The following is a 24,042-nucleotide window of genomic DNA, read 5'->3' as shown; positions in this document are numbered from 1 at the left end:
AATAAAAATATAATCAAACACTATATACTATACAAATAAAGTTGATATTAAATACTAATGTAATAAAAGTCATATTTAACTATAGTGCACTGGTGATGGGTTACTACCTGCAGAAAACATATGCAGGTACCTCCACTGTTCTATATTCTCTATTATTTGATGAGATGAGAATGACATCTCATACTTCTAACACGTTATATGCAAACAAACAGAAAGCTCCACTAACCCATCATCTGTGCAGTGTTTATGATAGGAGTTATATCAGAAATTGGCATTCTGGATGGCTGTGTAGCTGTGCTGTGATTGATTCGCCCCTTTCTTTGATGTACACGCTGTACTGTATACACATATATACAGTACATATACATTTTGCTGTTAGAGCTTTATCAAACAAGAAGCCTTTGATAAAAGAAGCAACTCAGATTTCATAGTTGGCCTTGAATGAGTCAATCAATTAATGGCTACCAAATGGGGAGACATTGAGACATAAGAGGATATTTCTGCTTACATGTCTCAGATTTGTGCTCCATGTACAATTCATTCTTTGTCAGTTCAGCCAATTTCTGCTCAAATGCCAAAAAGCGGTTGTTCCCTGCAATTTATTTCAATGAAGGCAACACATAGGAGATAGGGAAACAGATCATTTTTGACATTTTAAAAAATTGCTCATGCACTTATTATACAGAAGACAGTATTATCTTCAATTTAACATCAAACATGTCTACAGGTATTGTGAGGAAGCAACATTCAAAAGATATCCTCTCTTATGTGTGAAATCTGCCTTATGCTGAGCAATTTCCTTGGTCATAGGCAATTTTGGTGCAGATCTGATCACCTTTTAAAATACATTTTAATTCATCCTCTGCAATCATCCCGGAGAGGTCAGGATTAGCAGGCTTCTGCTGCTAATGGAGCTTTAAATCAGATGTTCTGATTCTACCCTGCTCCACTGCCATTGATGAATATGTATTTTCTCATCAACACTCTGTGCATGAATTTTCCACAATTTATAATGAATTGCCTCTTATTCATTTTGTTCCCAAGGGCCATGAAATATATGCCTTTGGGAGGCAATGTGGGCTGTCAGTTACAGTCAAAAAAGAGAATTATATTATATTATATTATATTATATTATATTATTTTATATTATATTATATTATATTATAAAGAACAAAAAAAGACAAGTTAACTTGCAGTCAGCAATATAAAAGATAACCCCTTACTTCATACCTTTTGTATCTTAACTTAATAACTTTGTGTAGATTTAACTGGTTCACTGATAATTGTTAATTATGCTGAGTACTCTTAGAGAATCAGTGTATCTCAGGACTATTTAATTAAACGTCAATGTCTTTCAAAATGGACATAAGTTGGAAAAACTCCAGCAAGGAAAAATACATGATGGTTAAGTTTTGTTTAATTCAGTCTTCTCTCTTTTCTTGTTTTCCCTTGCGGTTCCTCTTTTTCTTTTGCATAATGAAACCGCATTAACCACTCAGCCATAGATACAGTGGGCTGAGTAGGTATTCTCACAATGATTTGAAGGGTAGAAAATTACGGTTATTAGTATGATGATTTGCAGGTAATTTCATAAAATTCCTCGATTTACTGATTTTTTGTTTATCTTGGCATTACATAGATTGTATGTCATTTCTTTGGCATATTTGCTTTAGCAATGGAGCATGATGAGCAAATGACAGCTGTAATTAAAGGATGTTGGAAAGGGAGAGAGCGTATGATGGAGCGACATAGGAATAAGGTGGATGGATAAAGAAGGATACTGATAACAAAAGATATGATGGAAAAAGTGATGTGAAAAAGAGGGTTAGGGATCAGTTCAAACACAACAATATAGCAAGCAAGAATGAGTTGCCAGATGCCCGGACCAACCAAATCCACTTATCTGGCCTACGTAATCATGCCACTCGGTGATGCACTGCTGTCTTAAATCTGCCCTGTTATTCAAGTCGTGAGAAATGGAGGGACAGAAGAAAAGGAAAGGTGGAGCAGAGAGGGACAGAACATGCAAAGCCCTTGCCACTGATGCAGCTAAATATTGTAAAATAATTGACATGTTCAACAGGAAGCCAGGTCAGTCAAGAAGGTTTTAGCTTTTATTTATATCATTCAATCACATCCTTTACGGCAGTATTTGCCATCATTTGGAGTCTTCTTTCAAATGGATTGTGTTGTTAAATTACTGAGTTATGTTGTTGACAACTCTCCACCACTGCCTGTCTGTGTCTCAGCTGTACATTAAGGTCTCAACTCTGCCCCCGCTGAGAGAGAGGAGAGGAACAGCTAACGTTGGCCTCTGCTGCAGTTCGCTGTCATTAATAGTCTTTACTTTTCATTTTATTCATTTTCCACATATACAGGGAGGACTGAAATAGGCCTGCATATAGATCTGTTTAATTTATTTCAAAGTAGGCCTACATATGCCAGTGGATTTGTTTTTAGGGTTCACCCATTGCTATAACATTTGAATACAGGATTTTCAATGAAAATCCTGTATTCAAATAGGAAACTTATTGGTCACTCCCAAATGTATATCAACAAATAGGGTTAGAATACAAAATTAGAAGTCTGCATGAAAAGGGTGGCTTGGAATGGCTTCAAAATCCCTGCCTGAATTATTGTCCCAGTCCACCCCTGAGTTCAAGTAAGTAAAATGGCAGGATGAGGTGGGAAGCAAAGAGGGGAAAGGGATTAACGAAGATTAGATTGTCTTCAGATAAATTTAAAATGATAAATGCTGTGACTCTTTTCTTTATTTTACAAAATTTCTAAAAAATAAATAAATAAATAAAAAGTAATGGACTTCCTATCAGCTACGATACAGATTGCTCTCGGGTTTTGAGTTTATCTCCAATTAATGCTCACATGCATGGCACAGACCTTTCTGACTTTGATATTCGTTCCGTCATAGAGGGCAGCTGAAAAATGATTTCAAGGGGCACAGCAGAAAAGAGGGATAGATAACGAAACATAAGTGGATGATGTAGACTTTTAAGGTTGAAAATGTTAAGAGAATGAACAGGGAAGGTAAATAGACATGGTGGGAAGGAAGCAGATGAATACTTTTGACTAGAGGAAGCACAGAGTACAAAAAATGAAAACATAAATCGATGAAACAGGATGAGCACACACAAACAAGTATGTCCTCCAAGGTGAAGTGCTGCATCTTGATATTTAAGAGGCTCTACCTTCTGTAAAGTGGCATTTAGATTGTGACATCAAACATACACACACCAATCAATAGCTTAAATATGTATCACTCATTGAAAGCATGCTCACACATTCATGTTGAACAAATCCATGCCAAACTAACATTAATGCTGGCTTGACAGCAGGTGAAAACTTTTATTCGTCTTAATATAAGTGCATTTTGAGACTACCCTCGAACTTCAACTAATTACACCGTATTGAGTTTCAGGAATGTCTGACTGACTTAAAAGTTCAACCAACAGCACCAACAACGAATGGTTTTATGATTGAAAAGTGCAGCTGAAAGTAGGGATGTCCGATAATATTGGCCCTCCGATATTATCTGCTAATATTTACTAAAATGTAATATCGGGAAGTATTGGTATGAGGTTTTTATAACCGATGTTTGTTCTGTAGGCTTCAGCATTACTGAGCCTGCATGAATGCAGCATGGGACGTTTACCGGCGCACGCTTGATGACGTTTAACAACAACAACACGCTAGACTCGTGGGTCGCTAACCCATAGACTGTATAGACGAAATGGACGTAACTTCCGTGAAGCCACCCAGTGGTTTGTGGACTGCTGCTCGGAAGCCAATAGTTTGGGCAGCGCCATCTTGAAAATTTCAGGTGCATGCTGGGGAAAATAAAAACACAGATTTTACTTATATGGGCATGAGGCGGGGCCATGGGCAAAGCAGGGGAGGTTGCTATGGTTGTGAAGGCTGGATCTCGAGGACATTGTGCAATCAACCTGTCAATCACGACGTAGCCACGCCCTAATGCATACCCTGCTTTATTGTCAAATATGAAATCAGGGAGGGCAAAATGTCACAAATGAACATCATACTGCATTGAAGAAGGCTTTAAACTAGCGATTGAGACCATAAACACATTTTGAAAACGTTTACTGAGGTTAGAAATCAAGTGAAAAGTTGGTGAATTCTCCATTGACAGAGACGGAAGTCCTTTTGACACCAAAATGGTCGCCCCCTGGTGGCCTTTTGCTAGAATGCAGTTCTAAGTTACTTCCGCATTGGCTTCATTTCAGAGGACGGGAACTCCCCGCCTGGGCTAACCGTGGCTAAAAAGTTCATAGCGTCCACCGCCATGTACACAAACACACAAACCAGAAACAAGGTTTACCTCCTTGTTGTCATTTTCTCTGTTATGTTTTAGTTGAGTCGCCTCTGTGACATCACTGTCAGAGTCCGGAGGGTCCTATCTGGGTCCTACTCTGCTATGGAGACACAACAGCTGAGAGGACCGAGTGAGAGGACGTTCCTGTAAAGGTCCCGCCTACAGAAACAGGGCTTATGTCTGTGGTTTGGAACTATTTCCAAGTGTGTTCTACGGATAGCAAATTTGCAATTTGCAATGACTGCAAAGCAGTGTAATAAATATGGCAGTGCCATACTGGCACTTTTTTCCATAACTTGTTGTAAGTAACTTGTCATAAGTTGTTCTCTTATTTTGCACAGACAGTGTTTACATTTGGAAAGCCATGTTGCATTTATGTATGCATCCAGTGGGGCATCACAATAAAATTAGGCATAATAAGTTAATTCCACAATAGGAGATATGTTATGTTGTTACAGTTTCGGTGTAAAAAGCCTGCATAGATCGGTGTCAGGTGATATTGTTATCGGAAATTAAGAGTTGGACAATATCGGAATATTGGATATCGGCAGAAAAGTCAATATCGAGCATCCCTAGCTGAAAGAGTTAATTGTCACTAGGCTTGTCTGCGTTTTTCACACAACATCATTTCTCTTTGGCTTCAGTGTGTTCACAGTTGTGCGCAGTTGAGCACTCTGTGCTCCAAAGGGTCAACATCACAGAACATATGGTAAAAGTTGTCAAACGAGAGGATAAAATGCACAAAAGCCCTGACATGCTTGTCTTTTTGTCATGACGTCAAAAGAATATCTGGCCAGACATTGATTTTCATTCGCGATGGTCATTGGTTGATTGGTCAGGTCATTTTCATGACAAAACAAGCCTAATTAGGTTAACATAACACATGAAATGTATACGAATAAATGTATTGACACAAAACAGACACAGAGAGACAGATAGTATTATTTGCCTTTCACTTTCCAGCACAGTTACAAGGGCACTTCAAGGGCTTGGCTCTAGTTCTCTCCTTGAACTTTATCACCAGGCAGAGATGGCATTATGCTCTTATCTCAACAAACAGGGTCTATGTGTTTGTGTGTGTGTCTGTGTGTGTGATGTGTGATGACATTAAGGTTTTATCTGTGCACATGGAGCTGGAAGCACAATGATAATAGATCATTATGGTGTGTGTGTGTGTGTGTGTGTGTGTGTGTGTGTGTGTGTGTGTGTGTGTGTGTGTGTGTGTGCGCGCACTAAAGGTTAGAGCTATTGACTGCCACTAGTACAGCCACTAATGGGGATGCCAGTAAGTACTTTAGAGATGATACGGAAACGTGTGTGTGCGCATGTGTGAGTGTGTGTATGTCTGTATGTGAGTTTGTCATCACAAAAAATAAGCCAATGGGCTTAGCTATGAGGGACCGTACAAGCTATAATTCATTCTGGCCCTTTCACTCACGTACATTCTCCTTACACATACATATATTTTCACTCTCATATTTATACATTTTCACTCACACATTCATATATTTTCACTCATATTGATCACGTTATTTCCCTCTAAATAACTAACTATCTGCTCCTTTGTCTTCTTACATCATAACAGGATGAAACTAACTGATATTAATAATCTAAATAATGTCAGAGTAGGCTGCTGTATGAAGCTTTCTTCCTAGATATTTTAATATTCTCAATAAACTGCTAACATGACATCTATCACAGATGAAAGAATAGAGATTAGTTACTGTGAAGCTAGTAACGATAGCAACGATGCTACCATAATTTATACATAGACTAAATTACTCCTCTGCTTTGACTTTGGCTTTAATAAGTATTTGGTCTCAACACCTTGTTAAATACTGCCAGGCTTATTATCACACTTGTTAATAACACACACACTACTGTACCATCAGAGCAATAAATGCTGCTTCCCAAACTGAAGCTAACTTACCGCAGCAGATGCTTCAGACTCCGCCATGTTGGTCAGCTTGCGCAGTGGTTACGTCTGTTACCGTGAAAATGCACATTCATGAACTTAGGGGGTTCATGGACCCAGTTAGGTGTAAAGTTTATGTGAGAAGTAGCTATGTGTATGTGAAAGGAGAATGTATGTGTGTCAGAGTGAAAATATATGTATGTGAAAGGAGAATGTATGTGTGTGAGAGGGCCAGAATGAATTATGGCTTGTACGGTCCCTCTTGCTCTTTCTCTTCTGCTGTTTCCTCAACACATATTCAAATACACACACTTTGCCTTGCTTATACATTACTCATGCACTCTACGACTTACAAGCACCCTTTTGCTCCCTCTCCCACCATCATGTTTCCATCTCTATCATATCGTCTTGCCTTTATCAATTTATCTGCCTTTTCCTTCACATGCAGAAAATGGTTTTCACTCCACTTGTTTGCTCTTTATGGTTCTTATAAAAGAGCAAACTTACAGGTCACTGATCATTATATGAAATCCTTACATGCTCTCACTTATATAACAACACTACACGTTCTTCATGGTGGGAGTGTGGTCTTTAGAGAAACAAAATAATAATGAAGTGCCCTCTATCCATCCTTTCTTTCCTTCCTGCTTCCCCTGTTTCGATTATGTTGTGGGCTATTACATCCTCTAGTAATTCCTGTACTCATTTCTTAATGGGATTGATGCTATTGAAGATTTATTAGTTGTGAAATTGGAATTGTCTTTGCTGAAAGATACATAAGAAGATATGATGAATATGAAGATATATAAAAAAAAATGAAGGCAAAAGGAGACGGAATGCAGTGAAGGGCAAAACATGGGGAGATCATCAAACTCAGGATGACGGATGCACATAAAATCATGAGGTATTTCAATAGAAGCCACAGAGTTGCAGTAAGTACAGCACTTTGCTCATAGTTGACAATAAAATAGAAGGCTTCCTTTTCCAAAAGCCACTAACTGTACATGGCCGAATGGGCACAACCACAGTAGTAGCTTTAAGAGGATAATATTATATCTACACTGTTAATGCATTCTGTTTTTGTTTTTGTTTTTTTCATTTTATTTGGGGATGAGGTCGCGCTACAGGACATAGTTGAGCGGCCCAAGTGTTAGTTCTATACCACCAGGGTTTGGTTTATTTGTAACTATGAAGGCGATCTTTCTACTAAAAGTGGCAAACATGCACACAGGCACACACACACACACACACACAGGTGCATGCATAGGTATATGTATTTATTTTCTGTGAGGGCTTTTGGTCTCTTTTTATTTACTAATTGCAGCATAATGCCTTGAAAGGAGAGGGTAAGAAAGGAAACAAAGAAAGCAACTGCAGGCAGCCCAGGGAAGCAGCTCTCTGCTCTCCTGGATAAAAGCATCCACCAGCACCAAGGAGGAAGATGAAGATGAAACATCAGGGTCAAGACCAGAGTCATGTTAACTGTTTAGGGCCTTTTAAAGCTCAGATTTTAAAGTTGAACTGTACCTCTAATTCTATTGAAATATCTTAAAAGCTGTCCACATTTTATTTTAACTACACAAAGTGGTTTGGCGGTACGAAATCAGGCATGAAGCTGTATTAGCTAATTATATTATTTTGTATCAACCATAAGTTATTTCTATGTTACAAGACTTGCAGTAATCTTGTATTTACCTCAATAGGCTATTATTAAAACTTAAAAAATAGACTATTATTAAAACTATTATTATTCTATTCTAGGCAGCTACAGCAGGGAAGCAGCTCTATGCTGTCTTGCAATAGGCCATCTACTAGCATGGAAGATGTGGGAGATAAATCTCACACTGCTATAATAAGGCATGCTTCCACATGCTGCGCAAAGTGCTGTTATTTTTCACTGAGTACCTGCCCCCCAAAATATCTGTGCACGCCACTGTATCTGAGACAGTTTGGACTGGGTTTTGACCTAACTTGCTGAACAGTTATATTCACCATACTATTTCAAGTTTTTCAAAACTGCATTGATTGGTACTCTAGGAGTGCTGCAATTCCAAACCAAAAGCTGGTGCCATATTTGTTACTGATTGGCCTGGAAGGGAGGTTGTAATTCATCGACAGGCAGCTCATTTCCTGCTGCCTTGGGGATTCTTTTTTTCTCACCTTACTTATTCTAGTCCATTCTCTATTCTCCTCATTCACTTCCACTGTGGTTTTATTTTCTCTTTATTGTTCCCATCATTTACTGTTTTATCCCATGTTGATAACACTGGATTTTTTTCTATCCCTGTCTCTCTTTCTTGCTCTCAGGTTCACAAACATACAAATAACAGCACTTGAACACATGATTGCCTAGTTGCAGATTATGTTATCTCCATTTTGCTCTCTCATCTCTGTGAAAGGGTTGAGACTCAGGGTCAAATAGGCTCCCTCCCACAGGGCCCAGCAGGAAATAGAGGAATAAAATTATATGATAATTGAGAGGGTCGAAGATGTTATCTTTCTTAAGGGTCAGTTGATCTATTATCTGAACTTTGCTCTAATTTTAGGGCAGGGTTTGTTTTATCGGAGTTCTTATTGTGTCAAAGATGTGTTTAATAACTTATTTATGAAGCATCCCACATGCTGTCAGCGAGGAGAGCAAGTTTTCCTTTGTGAATGAGTGTAATTGAAATTTCTGATAGCATCATTTAATTTGTCTCAGTAGGTATGTTATATATTTCACTTAGCATTATTGGGTGTATGGTAAGGAACTTATACACATGTATGTAGAAACATTGCCACTGTCTTTGAAGAAGTATGTTATTTAAAATCAAATGCTCAACATTTATAGACGTCCCAGGCTCCTAGAATATGCTACGTGTCTATCAAATGATTTGATAGGTGGTTCTGGACAGGAAAGCAAAGTGAAATCTTTAAATCATATTATAATCTTGGAGAAAGATCTTCATTGTAATACTTATGTAGCAATGACCTTATGCAGTATATATTTGTTGTTGGCATTTTGGTGTGGTGTCCATCCAGTTTTTTAGATAAAGCATGAAATAAACTCAAATGTGTCTTAACGTGCAGTACTTGGCTGTGTTTTCCTTATTCTATGTCAGTGCTGGAGTTTACACAGTATGCACTCATTTAAACTAAAAATTGGCTTATGAGGTTAAGATTTTCTTCTTTTTGAATAGTTCAATGAAAACGACCACCCAGGTAAAGCTTTTACAGCAGGTAATGCTATAAAGGCACAATTTCCACAGAAATACAGTATCAAAACCATCTTAACAAAAGAGCAATATATAGTGGTCAATCATGTTTTGTTTAATTAATTTAAATATGTAATTAGTAACCACATTTCACAGTTGGATGCATTCTCTTACAATATTTCTGATGGCAGTTTAAATGCTTTTATAATGCTAAAGCATTTTCCTCATTTCATTCTAAGAAGAAAAAAAACTTAATTAAATGGATTTATAATAACCTGAATGATTTCAAGCTTCCTTCAGCTTCCAGAGTTACCTGTAAAACATGAGTGTGAAGTGGGGTCAGTTCCTCTAACTGACAACTTAAGCATATGCTTCAACCTCTGGAGGCCAGATCAGATGTGTAATTGAGGACCATAACAGCTGCTGCTCTTCGCCATGTACAGCTGGTTATTCCCTTCACTCACTTATATGCCAACCCTTCATCCTGTGACACTAAATTGACCTCTCGCTCTCTCCAGTGGTAACTGCTTAATCTCATATTGTTACTCCAGCACTGCTTACTTATTCATTTTATGTAAGAGTACAACTTACACTGACTTTAAAACTAGAATTATGTGTGTTAATACACTTAGGGTCTGATTTACTAAGATCCCAAATAGTGAGTGCATCTGACGCTTTGCATTGCACTTGGTGATGTATGGCTTGGATGCAGCTGCTCGGCCATGGAAACCCACTCCATGAAGCTCTCTACGCACTGTTCTTGAGCTAATCTGAAGGCCACATGAAGTTTGGAGGTCTGTAGTGATTGACTCTGCAGAAAGTTGGCGACCTTTGCGCACTATGTGCCTCAGCATCTGCTGACCCCGCTCCGTCATTTTACGTGGCCTACCACTTTGTGGCTGAGTTGCTGTTGTTCCAATCGCTTCCACTTTGTTATAAGACAGTTGACTGTGGAATATATAGGAGCGAGGAAATTTCACGACTGGACTTGTTGCACAGGTGGCATCCTATCACAGTACCACACTGGAATTCACTGAGCTCCTGAGAGTGACCCATTTTTTCACAAATGTTTGTAAAAACAGTCTGCATGCCATGGTGCTTGATTTTATACACCTGTAACCATGGAAGTGATTGGAACACTTGATTTCAAATATTTGGATGGGTGAGTGAATACTTTTGGCAATATAGTGTATATTCATATATTGCAAGTTGTTCTGAGTCTATTTTGTGCTTGATTGAGCCCTTGTTTATGAATCTATTATAAACGTACAATTGTACAATATATACATACATACAGTGGTTTGTGTAGATGCTGTCTCTCTGTCTGTATGTATGTGTGCGTTTGTGTGAATGACTGACACTTGTGAAGATAAAGCTATATCTGGTGTCATGAACAAATGGCCTGTGTTGTACTTCTCATATAGTGCAGTCTGGGAGAGGGGCACAGTGACAGATGGACCATTGGACTGACTGCAGACAGATGAAAAGGGGTAGAGGAATCATTTTATATTGGGTCAAAGATTAGTCAATCTGGAAGAAGCAGAGCTGGCTCACTTCAGCACACTGGTCAAAAGACAAACACACGCAGGCACATAGACACAGATTCTTCCTCTCTTTCAAAGACACACAGGGGCACACACAAATGTACACAAGCTGTCTTTCTCTTCATCTAACTCTCTCACGTTCTCATACAAACACACACACACACACACAGCCAACCTTCTAGAACTTTTCATCTGACCTTGTCATAGGCAATTTCAGTTGGTATATTTTCTGACATTTAGTGCACAGGTTAATCTTTAAATTCACCTGTATTCTGCTCTTCACTACACTGTTTTCTCTTCCTGCACTGACATGACCTCCCATCAACTGGGCTACCAAGCTAATGTTTTTTTTATTTGGTTTGTTTTTTTGTTTTTGCTGCAGTTGTTGTAAAGATGTTTTACAGAGGCCAATAAAAGCCTGTAATGCAAAGATGATCTGTGGCTCATATTCTAAATGAAAGGTTATACTGATAATACATTGAAATGAGTAAACAGCATTGGGATTACAGGCCTGTGCTCAGATGTGTAACACATCTTAAGTGTGAAATCTCATTCAATTTTTACTATTTTAACCCCAGTGACCTTTTGTTAAGTCAGAGTACATAATGTTGAACAAATAGTGTTCTCATGGAAGGGTTGTGTGTAGTGTTAGATGGCAATGAATTACACTGTATATTTAAGAATAATTATTGTCAGTGATCATTCCTTTTGGTTAAATTGGACTTATTAGAGTTTACAGTTTCTATATGTATTCAGCACTTCCATTTGTCAACTAAATTGCCCTGTATACAAACAAGTCCTCCTTCTCATCATCATGTTTAACTGCACAACTATGTGTGAAATCACAGAATGTGCATTAATGATGGAAATATCCTCCAAGACCTTATTGCAACACAACAAGTATGTGACAAGGTTTTCTCACCTAGCAGAAATTGAATCATTAATCATTAATGTCTCAAAGTACAAGCCTAGCATTGATGTGGTCATTGATGTTTACAGTAAATCTGTTTTTTAGTGAGGTGCTTGGTAGTAATCATGTTAGAGTTTAGTTTTAGTTTGACAATTAATCATTACAATGATTTTTGTCCTGGCAGTGTAACATGCCTTTATTTGATATACAGTCAAATCCCATTATTGCAACTATATTTAAACAGATTATAAAAAGACACACTGTGTAAGTGGTAAGAAATATGCAGAATGCATGTTTGTAATAAGCCCACTGTGAAATGGATATTTAATTTGTATTAATGGATATGTACACTAAATGTGTAAGATGAAAAAAGTGTCCATCCTCCTTTACTATTGGAAAAAGCAGGTAGCAAATACATTAAGAAGTAGCACAAACATACACACAAGTACACAATAATACACACAGCTGTTTAACTTAGACCTATCAAGAAAGCTTATTATATTTGTTCCAGACATTGATCTGTTATATCTAAATGTCAGGTTGCATATTGTCATATTTGGTAGGGCTGGCTGTGATGTATGTGTGGAATTGTATGTACATGCTTGTGTGTGTGTGTGTGTGTTACGCATTCTCTCTATGGATTTGGCAGTGCTTGGATCTGTGGACTAATCAATAAACTCAAAGGCCGACAGGCACACAAATGCCCTCAAAGTCTTGTGTGCCACATAGACACATGCAGAATCCAACACACACACAGAGTTCAAGGATGATAGATGTCTTGCATGTTGGCCCTGTTACCCTTTGCCACTGCAACATATACTATCAAAGACTTTCGCTGTCCTAGCATTATATTATATGTTGGACAGAAAGCAAAGTAGAAGAGACAGGCAGAGCAGTAGAGAGAGGGCGAGAGAAACGAATAGCTCCTGAGAAATGTCTGCTGAAAGGACAAAAAAGTGAATGACTCAGAAAGTGAGTGATTGATCAATAATGGTCAATAGTGGTCTGTGTGTGTGTGTGTGTGTGTGTGTGTGTGTGTGTGTGTGTGTGTGTGTGTGTGTGTGTGTGGTGGGTTGGTGAGCAGGGCAAGACCTTGTCAAGATGAGGTTTGGTGGCTTTTGTTGAGTGTGACAGCTTTCTATATGTTGGTGTGTGTGTGAGAGAGAGAAAGAGAGAGATATGGTGTAATACACCCTGTCAAATGAGGTTTGCAAAGAGACAATGCTCTTGAGAAATCACTGGAAAAAACAATCTTACACACAGAAATTAACGCTTAAGCTCTCACACTTACACACAATCTGCATTATTTAGTGTCTCTGTCTCTTCCTCTCTGACTCTTTCTCTTGAGTATACAGTACATACACAACCTTTTATAGACCTTGATCACTGGCATGTGACCGTGCCTGGACTAATTAAACAGACAGTAATAGTAGTGATTTAGAGTCGTTAGTTGTTGGGAAGAATCACACAGGCCTTTGACACCCTGCTGACTCGTGTCATAGTAGGGTTCAGTGCGTCCAAGGCCAAAACTTTATTACATATCCCTTCTTTTTCCTGAAGGTATTTTTCTTTCTATACCCTGACACTATGTATAAAAGTCACGTTTGTTTTTTTCTACACTTTGACTTTGCTTAGAGCTTAAATGCACCCTGGGGTGCTGGAAACAAACCTTTTTTTTCATGTGCAATGTTTCTTATCAAATCACATAACTAACTGTTTACTGTGTAGCAGACCTCATAAAACATCCATAAACTTCTATTTAAATGTAGTAGTTGACATGTATTTATGCATCAGTTTGAGGTCTTTTTCTGTAGCCCTACTTGAGTTGCATGATTTGAGACAATTCTAGTTGGAACGTTTCAGGGTACATTTTTTCAAACTAAAATAAATACGTACTTGTGGCCACTTGTACTAAGAAAGTTATACTAGTTCAGTTAAAAACAATCCCACCCTTACTGTCTTCCTCTCCAACTTAAGCTTCTCTGCTGCCCTCAGTTGCACTGCAGAATGAGGTCAAACCAACACCTCCATACCAATCAATTGGAAATAGTAGCAGAAAGCACAGTCAGGTGCATATCAACTTCAGGTCAGTGCAGGAGCATTTTATCACTGCCCTTTTTTCACTGTGTGGCAATCAGTGGGATTTTCATTTCATTGTGTGAAATACTATGAGTCTCAAAGATAAGATTATAGGCTAAAAAATAAAACTCTCAGCAGTTGGTAGAAAAGTGTTCAAAAACTACACAGGCTACGGTTACATTAATATGGGCTAAAAACATGTTTTAATGGATTTATTAATCATATGCCATTTTGTCCAACTCAATTGCTGAACACTTTCATCAAAATATATGCCATTACTCAACACGAACATAAGTGCAAACCTTTTATCCACTGAGTGGCCCCTATGGTATATCATAACATTTACACTTTAAGTTTCCTGAAACATTATAATTTTCTTTTATTTGGAATGTTTTTCAAGATAAGAGGTCCAGTGTGACTTTTATGACAAAAATTATTCTGAGAACATAATTTTAGAATTTAAAGCACTTAGACTGTTGACAGACATACAGATGTCTTGAAGAATAAACAAAATATGTATTGTTTATTCTTGACTGAGTGCTTTTGCTATATGCTAGGCAGCATGTCCTCTCTATTGCTTGTGTAAAACCTGTCAATATCAAAACTTGCTACGTGTGTGCATATCATGCACACAAAACACATACTTTAGTAACAATTCACATAAGGGAATATCATTTTCCCAAGATACTATCTAACATGACAATTCACTGCTTCAATCATAGCTGCCATATTCCAGATATGTATGTACATACATGTTTATGTCCTCACATCATATTTTTCATGATGATGTGTGTGTGATGGGGGTGCATTTTTGTGTTTGTATATTCATAATATGACGCAGACAAACAAAAAAGGCTTCAGATTAGCAGGCTTAGCAGCTACTTTGCTAACAGAATGCATGCCAATGGAGTGCTTATTTATGCATGTGCGTGTGTAAGTTTGTTTTGCCTGTTGCCATGCCTTCAGTCTGAGCTCAGTGCTCCACCGCCAAGTATGTAAATCCATAGAGCAAAGCAGTGTCATAATGCACCGCCCCCTGCTTGACATCGTCTCGTTTTAACACACAAGTATACAGACACACACTTGACATCAAGACACACAATCAAACATGCATAAAGCACACTGTGCGGGTAGCATAAGTGAGGAGTGTGACATTAAACCTAAATGGCAGAGATGACATACCACAGTTATGATATATATGGTAGAAAATGCCTTGGTCAGCATGCATTAAATGATCAATTCATAAACAAGGATAGTGAGAAATAGGGAAAATGAATGGAAGAGATGTGTGGATTAAAAATGAAGTGAGGGGATGGCAGGTTAAACTACTCTTCTTACACTGTGTAAAGGGGTGGTGATGTTTTGATGCATTTTCTAACAAAGTAGAGACACGCAAGTTAGACATGGGCAAACAAGTGCATGATTAGATGATTAGAAAATCATTGGAGAAAGAGGGAATGGAAAAGGAAGGTGCAAAGCGGTTACATAGCTCACTAATGGATTAAAGGGAGTACTTGAGTAAGAAAAATGTGTTGTATGAAGTTGTCAAGAGCCTTGAAAGGGGCAGAGATATATTGACAGTAGCACAAGTCTGCTTGGTGGCAATTAAAAGAAAGCAGAGACTAGGTGAAGACGCTACTGTCTCTGCTGATAAATGGATTGGAAAGCTTTCAAATGAATTCTAATGCATATTCTGCTTTTTGAATCCTGGTTCTTATTTCTGTTATAGTAATTAAGTAAAGAAGAAACCTTGCTTGTACATTTTCATTGTGGAAGTAGTGACGTTCACTGTATGGCATCTTGTAACAAATATACTGTAATTTTATTACATATGACTTCTTGACTCACTGAACCATAGGAATGCAGTGGTAGAAATGGGTCCATGCAAGTGTGCATGCTTGTATTTTAGATGTTTCTCTCTGTGTAACTTCTCTTTTTTATGTATGTCTGTATACTTTCACTGCTTGTGCTTGCATGTTTAAATGTGAAGCTTGGATATGCCTAGTTTGCAGGGTGGGCTGTGGGCTATTTGCTTGATTTAATCACAAATAGTGCATGAAATTAAATTACACAACTAATTTTCAATTTAGAGCACTTTATTCAATAGCAACGCCCACTTTCCCTCTTCAAGCTTCCCCCACAATGTACTTAGGCAATATCTGCTTTTGCATATTTCTTACCCTCTCATACGCAGAAACACCAATAATGATATACATGAATATACTGTATACTCTAAAACACATACAATGTTTACAGTAGAAAAAAATCACATGAATTGTCTCAGAAATTGCATTTTATCTGTGTGTGTGTGTGTGTGTGTGTGTGTGTGTGTGTGTGTGTGTGTGTGTGTGTGTGTGTGTGTGTGTGTGTGTGTGTGTGTGTGTGTGTGTGTGTGTGTGTGTGTGTGTGTGTATTCATGAATGTATGTGTAAAATATTGTTTAATCTAACCTGTTTTATCAAGGCAGGCCTTGGCATGAGCAGCAAGCCTTGCCTCTGCATGTCAGCCAGCAGCAGTCTTTTACAGACTCAATGATTTTTCTCTTTGTTGGACTCCTTCAGGAGTGACAGGTGAATGGAGGTCATTACAGGATCAAAATGGCATTTGGCTGTATCATGGCCACTCAATAAAACACATATAGGACTGGGGTGCACAGTGTTATGATGTTGCAGATCAGTCTATCAGTCTTAGTTCTCTCTGTCTGCTTTCAGACTATGAGAAAAGGCTTACTTTTATTGACACTGAGTAATTGGATTTGTTCCAGGCCGCAGAGCTGGTGTTTGTGTGATCTTCTGACTTCAGAGAAACAGAACCAAACAGAAATGAAGCTTTTATAGAGCTGGTCAGAGAGGTCAGAAGGATTTCTGTGGTTGCATTAAGGGAATAATGCTTGGGTGACTCCTACCTGCCATGTTGGCACTGAGTTGTTAACAAGACTTTGGTGCATGTGGAGAACTACACACGTGCAGCTGTAGTTGTTTGTAGCCGTGTTTGTTTCGTGTATGAGTGCGTATGTTTTGATGTGTGCATTTTTATGTGTGAGAGAATGTGTGTATTGAACAGCTCCAACCTCTGAGGAGTCGTGTCTAGTGTTAGGAGTCTGCCCTTTCACTAATTAGCTTGAAACATCTGTCCAGGCGGCTGCCACAGGGAGGTCATAATGGAAGAACAAGAAACACTCATCCCCACCAGCACACAAACAAACGACAGCACATATAGATTTGCATTATTTTACATACTGTAAAATACACAAGTACATCACAAACCAAGTCACCCATTCATTTTTGCATTTCCATGTTTAAAACATTTTAGCTATAATCCCAAAAGAATATTGTCAGGACAGTTAGACAACAAATAAGCAGAAAAATGGAGAGCAGAAGAACAGCTTGCCAAACCTCTGTCCTCTCTCTTTGGTCTTTCTCCTTCCCCCTATGTGTTAATTATATTCAATGATTCAATAAATCGAGACAGAAACTGCAAGAAAGACAAAAAATGATGAATAATCTCCAGTATTGTAGTGTAGAACTGCTGCAGTATTGATCTATTTCCTTACCACACAAATTTGCAAAGCCATTCAAACAGTCACGGTAACTGCCATCAAAAATCATTTAAACCTCAGATGTTATAAAATAATTGGTTCCTAAATGAACTCATCGAATGCATTTATTCCTGTAATAGTCTATGCTTTGTTGCCTCTGTAATCTAAATGTCTATCTCCAGTGTTACCATTAAGAAGCTGACTTGCAGGAGTATTGGACTGCATTCAGCAGGCATGTTGTTTGGCAAGACCATATGCCATGAACAGAGCTTTTAAATTAATGTAAGGATACTTTTTTGCATTGCAACATTAATAAATAAATACAACTTTGAAAGCACATGTTTGTTGCGGCAATTGCTTGGATAAAAAAAAAAAGGACTAATAAATTAAAGGCCATGTTTCTGCTTTAGTTTATTTTATTCTCTCCCCTGTACTGTCTGAAAGCCTTTACAGTTACTCCTCCTATTGATACTTAGCTTTCCTCAAAAGAAAACCAACATATTAACTCTGTCAGGTTTGAGAGATGCCCTCAGTGGAGTGCAGTATTCCCCGCTGCACTGAACACCTGCTTGATGCATTGCGGGTGGTGCGTATTGTGATGTACTTTCTGGCAACCATTGCAAGCAGTGGTATTTGTATTGGTTATCATGCCACCATGCAAGAGGATCTGAATGTACATTGCATTTATTTCAGAACTTTTAATGCAAAAATTGGAAGGCCTAAAATAAACGAATGCAGTGATCAACTTGAGGCTGTGGTGGGTGTGGCGTGATTACGTTACCGCAGTAATGCAGTAACCATAGCTCTATTTAAATAAATCTTGTTTTTAAATCTTTCTGCATTCCTATATAAAGTAAAATCAGAGTGAGTAGTAGAGGTAGGGAGGAACATATTGCTGAGGCTGACAGAAAAGAAAAATGAAGCCAAAGATCTTGTTTTGAGTCTCTCCATCACTCTCCTTCCTGCCTTACTCCTTGTCTGTGTCGCAACCATGTTTCCAGTCGACAGAATGTTTTACGGCAGCCATCGGTGTTAAAATGATGAAGTTTTATGGAGACTCTGTGGGAGATTAAACCACTATTAGCCACGCTCCGTCACCCTCTCCAGCTGTTGCCTTTTGTTTACGGCTAAAAAGTGTTTTATGACACACGGTGCTATAGTCACCTAGACAATTATAGCTAATGATATACGAGTGGCACTGTACTTTTACACCAGGAGTGAAGGGCGGAGGGGGGGTGGAGAAACAGGGAAGGAGAAGAGGGAGTAAGAAGTGAGCAGTTAAAGGAGAGCAGAGATGATGGGATGAGAGGTGAGGCGGGAGCAATGATAAGAGAACCAAATTAAAAGGTTGAGTGGCATTGGAAGGGAGAAAAGGAGAGAGAAGAGGTAAAAGACAGAAACAAGTGTTTCAAAGAGAAGAAAAGTCAGAAGCAAGATGAAGACACTGAAGGGTTAGGGTTAGAAAGAGTTGATAATAAATGGCAGTACTGTTTGGTTGAGTTAGTCAAAGAAAGAGGCACTAAAACATCTGCTGTGCTACTGTATACTTACTCTTTACAAGTTTAATATGGCACTGTGTCATTCATTCTTTAGAAAGGTATCATTTTTCAATCCTTAAGAGATGTCCTATTTCATCAATATGGCTTGTGTTCAGTTTTACATTCTTTGCCACTTTTCTGCTGTGAGAAGGATCAGAGTGTCTGCAGATCAAGATGTAGCTGTTCTCATAGTATGTTATTAACTGTATTCATGTTGGGAGTGACATCTGTAGAGAGATGCCCTCCTTATGCTTTTGAGAGAAAATGGTTGAGACGGTTATCAACACTGATGAGTTCACTGACAACATGGGGCAAAAGGCCACATAAACAAGAAAGTAATGAATAGAGAACGAGGTAAAAAAAATCTTATGCTTTTATATAAATGGAAATGGATGACCTTATAACAGAAATATGTGTGCAAATGTACTCTCTGACATCGCAGAGACAATTGTCTTGTGTGTCCATTTGCTCTGTCTATTGTACAGGCAGCACCATTCCCAAGTGTCCTTGCTGCAATGTTTAACATTTGTTACTGGTTAAAAGTTGACACATATGAATATTTAAGTTGCATCATTAACAATTCATGGAAAATGTTTTCCATGAAGGTTTTCTAATATGACTCATACCAAGATTCACAATGGGTTTCAGACTATTCTTCTTCTTTTTTCCTATAATATGTTAAGACTATTTGAGTATTTGCATACTTTCTCCCTTCTTTTGACCATTTCATTTTCTTTCTTATTTTCTATCAGTGACACCTTTCTGTTATTTTTTTCTCCACTAAATGTGATGGTGTATTTTGTTGTGTTGCAGGTGGTGGAGACCAACTTGGTGGCCTTTGATTGTCACTGGATCCTGATCAATGAGGTGGGTGCCATGGAAATGATTTATTGATCCTATACTGGGTGTAACTTTACTTTCATTGTCTTGGGTGTTTTGAAGGAGAGAGGGGATTTTAAAAAGTAGTTGACTCATTTTGTTTTACTTCACTTCTCCCAGTAGCACACAAAACTTGATGACCAAGGACCATTTAGTTTATTTAATGAGCATCCACTGTTGTGAACAGGCAGAAACAATACAGTAAAGATTTTATACTTGATATGCTCACCATTTATGTAAGATATAGCTACAAACAATCAAAAGTGACCTTGGTAGAATTCCTTTAGATGAAAATGTATTCTCTCAGTTCAAAATCAGCATCACTACTTAAATATTAAGAGCTTTTTGGATTACTCATCCATGTTTACTGATCAGAGTTACTACTGGTCAGAAAAAAAAAACATAATTAAACTTTAATATTAGCTGTAAATGCCTTTGATCTTGCTTCATAAGAAGTGCCTTTTAGAAAAGCGGGATCATCAGCTGCATTGTGTGTGTGTGTGTGTGCACTTGTGTGTGTGTGTGTGTGTGTGTGTGTACGTGTGTGTGTGTGTGTGTGCGTGCGTTCGTCTGTGTGACTGTGTGTGTCTGTGTGGGCGTTGGTCGCCTTGGGCATTACAGTGAACTGACAGGACACAGCAGGAGGTGCATGCTGCCATAGTTTCTCACACATGTACTGCAACCATACACACTCAAAAGTTGGGAAGTACTGAACAAAGAGCAATTTATTGTAGGAACAATGGAAAACCTAATTTAGTATAACAAAAGAAGATACTCCAATCTTTTTCGTTGACTGTAGTCTCTCTTTCTCTCTCTCTCTCTCTCACTTTCTCCCTCATTCCATTTTCAAGCCATAGTCCATAAAAATGCTGCTAAATGCTATAAGGCTCAGCCGTCCTATTACTTGCTCAGTAATGCAGAGAATGCATTTTTGTCGGAGAAAAATGTTAATATCCATGCCATATATTAATGCTGCAGGGATGGCCAATAATTATTTTCTGATGTTCACTTTAAGAATCTTAGTAAGTTTTTCTTTCATATTTGATATGGATGAGAGGCTGTAGTAACATGGTCGCAATCCCTGAAAGTACCCTTAGACAACCTCTCAGTATTGTTTTTGCATTTATTCATATGCTAATACATCAGGAGCGAGGGAAAAGAATGAGCATCGCTCTTGCACTTTACTGGAGATAGCTTACTTAGCAGAGGTAAAAATGGTGATAAATCTGCTGAAAACAATCACTCTTTATTAGTTGCTAGATAGACTGTTATGCCACTTAAACGTGTCTCCTCTGCTAACTGAAATAGATGGCATACTATAATGTGCATTTCATAATGTAACACTGGAGACTTTGCCACTCCAATAAAAAAGAAGTGGTCTGTGGTCCGTCACTTTCCTAAGAGACTGTCATTGTCCACTTTGTTTGGCAGATGGCAATGTCGAGCAGCCTACTGAGTAGTCTTAGTAATCATTACTTGACTGCCTAGTAGGCCAAATTCACATCTATCTGTCTCATAGTATGCCTTCATATTGCTTTGCATCCTGTCAGGCATCTGGTATTGTCTAACACTTTTCAAGCTTCCTGGCAGTGGCCTGCCATTTGCTTTGCTTCCTGGCAGGCTCAACATGTCATTCTGCAGCCCACGTTTATGTCTAGCAGCATGTAGCAGGTATCACTTTGTACCCGCTGCGTATGAAGAGTCAATGATGAAATACACTCTGTCAAACACAAACTCCCCTGTTTTAAATATATACAACTGAAGTTTTTTTTTTTCATTAAAACCTTTCATATATATATATATATAAAAAAAATCATATAAGGCTTTTAAGACATCACATGCGCAAAAAGAGACTTTGAAAATCCTTTATGGTTTTATTAGTTTCCTAAGCAAAGTATTAAGATTACTACGGAAGCGTATTGCATTCACTTGAATAAAATTTAAAAAAAACATTTTTTTCTGAGTAATTTATTTTTTGGTCTGTTTTATGAGGTAATTATTTTTGTTTTTCTGCGTAATTTTTTTTAATGTTTGAGTTTGGTATAGTTTTTCCTTTGACTCCATGGCTCTTGTTTTCTTGAATTTTATCTCTGCCTTGCTTTGATTTTATTCTTGACAGTTTGTGTTTCTCATGTGTTGCTGTCCTGTTCAAGCTGTTTCCAGTGCACACCTGCTCAGTGTTTAACCTCATTAACCTTGTCTTGTTTTCTGCCTGCCACACCGTCATTGTCTTCATTGTTAACCAATCCTTATGTTTCCCTCCTTTTCCAGTGCCTGCCCGATGTTATCGCAAATAAAGCAGCATCGCAATACGTTTTCCAATATGCGCAGATATGAAAACTTTTTTTTACATAACATATAATGCAGAAATTGATGCGTGACATTAGCCGTTAGCCACATTAGCTATCCAGTTTACCACATAGCTACTTTCATATCTTGTCAGCTAAGTAGAAGCTAATGTGTGAACATGTATTCTCACCAAACGGTTTTGTTCAGGACTTACAGTTCAGTTTGTCTCCAATTGAACAATTACAGTCTTATTACATTTACAAAAATTAAACTTTCAACGTGTGTTTTCCCACTGTAGAAAGTTTCGGCTCTTTATCTCTTCACTCTGCTGTTTGTGAGTTAAAGTTATACATCCATGATTGATAATGACATTTATTGATTAACAAGAAAAAAAGCATTTTGTGTTTGGAGTTCAGTCAATTTAAATAATGATTGACTGGTACAGTACTGATGTTTAACCCTTGTAAATGTTAATTTCTAGAAATGCTTACTAGGGGTGTAACGATACACTCCACTCACGAGACGAGACGAGACACGATATTGGGTTCACGAGATCGAGACGAGACGAGATTTTAACTATATTTTTAAGAAAACTTCAATGGAGGAAATAAATGACTGTTCTTTTATTTGAAATTCACAAAATGGAAATTGAATTGAAATGTTTTAACTAATCATCTTATAATGAATCACTTTAGTTCTACTTTCTAAATATATAATTATCATATGCAGTATGCAGCACTTTCTCCATATAGATATTTTATAGATGGATCATTTTGGTATTTATGGAAATAACAACCATAAATACAAAGGTTAGATACAATCACAAATACCAAAAAGTAAACTAAAGAGTAGAAACAATTCTAATATAAATATAAATTAAATAAAGAATCCAATTATCAAAAAATATAATATATTGCTAATAAAAAACACAGAAATAACAGTAAATTGCACAAATCCTGTATCACAAAATACACAAGTAGAACAAAATATAAATTGTGTTATAATTTGGTAGTGTGACTCATTTTACTTTTTGTATCATTAGGCTTCCATAGTTGCGCTAGATTCCTCCGCTCCTCCTTCTTGAAGCTCTCAGTGTAGAGACCTGAGGTCAACTTACTACTGCTCCTCTCCTCATCTCATACTTCTGATCTTCTCAGCAGGTAGAAGCTGCAACAACGTTAATGATCCACACGTGATAGGCTATTATAAAAAGAAGACATGACGTGATAATGAGCGATAGAAAACCGATCGTCTTTTCTTTTTTTTTCTTTTTTTGGTGCGGCCCTTAATTATAGCTTCGCGAGACAAAATTCACTTAAACAAGAAATATCGTCGCGTTTTCGTCACACCCCTAATGCTTACTGTTAAATATACCTTATAATCTGTTACATGTTTAATAAGGCAGCCTTGTATCAGTCAAAATCTGAACAATCCACATAGAGGTCTATCATTCCAGTTTAAAAAAAATCATTGGGTATCAGTGAAACCCTAAAAGCGGTGTCGGTTTTAAAAATCCCATATCGGTCTGGGTCTAGTTGCGTATACCTGTCTGTTCTTTGTCGGTTTGTGGTCAATATATCCTGGTATTTGCAGCTGTTACTTTTTGCTTCTCATGTCAGCCACTTCTGTTTTTGTCTTTGGCTGCTACCAGTGTGTGGTATATAATTAATCACTTCTTCAGTTCCTATCTCCAGCCTGTTGTCTCTGCATTTGGGTCCACTTGCGTGCATAACCGTGACAGTTCCAACATTCTCACACTTAATTCAGCTGTTCATGTCTCATGTCTAATGTTCTCTTGCTCTTTAAAC

The 24,042-nt window shown here is 37.9% G+C and overlaps 1 protein-coding gene across 1 annotated transcript in view; it reads left to right on the top strand.

Annotated features, from left to right (window-relative positions):
• The window catches only part of grid2 (glutamate receptor, ionotropic, delta 2), a 537,845-nt gene that overhangs the window by 342,169 nt on the left and 171,634 nt on the right, over positions 1 to 24,042 (top strand). Inside the window, exon 5 of the mRNA XM_053326218.1 lies at positions 19,880 to 19,933. Within this exon, the coding sequence (XP_053182193.1) occupies positions 19,880 to 19,933 (54 nt within the window). The remainder of the gene's footprint in view (positions 1 to 19,879; positions 19,934 to 24,042) is intronic.

This window comes from Scomber japonicus, chromosome 9, assembly GCF_027409825.1.
Source record: "Scomber japonicus isolate fScoJap1 chromosome 9, fScoJap1.pri, whole genome shotgun sequence".
In the NCBI taxonomy this organism is placed as follows: domain Eukaryota; kingdom Metazoa; phylum Chordata; class Actinopteri; order Scombriformes; family Scombridae; genus Scomber; species Scomber japonicus.
The sequence above is the reverse complement of the archived record's forward strand: the minus strand, read 5'-3'. Positions and strand labels throughout refer to the sequence as shown.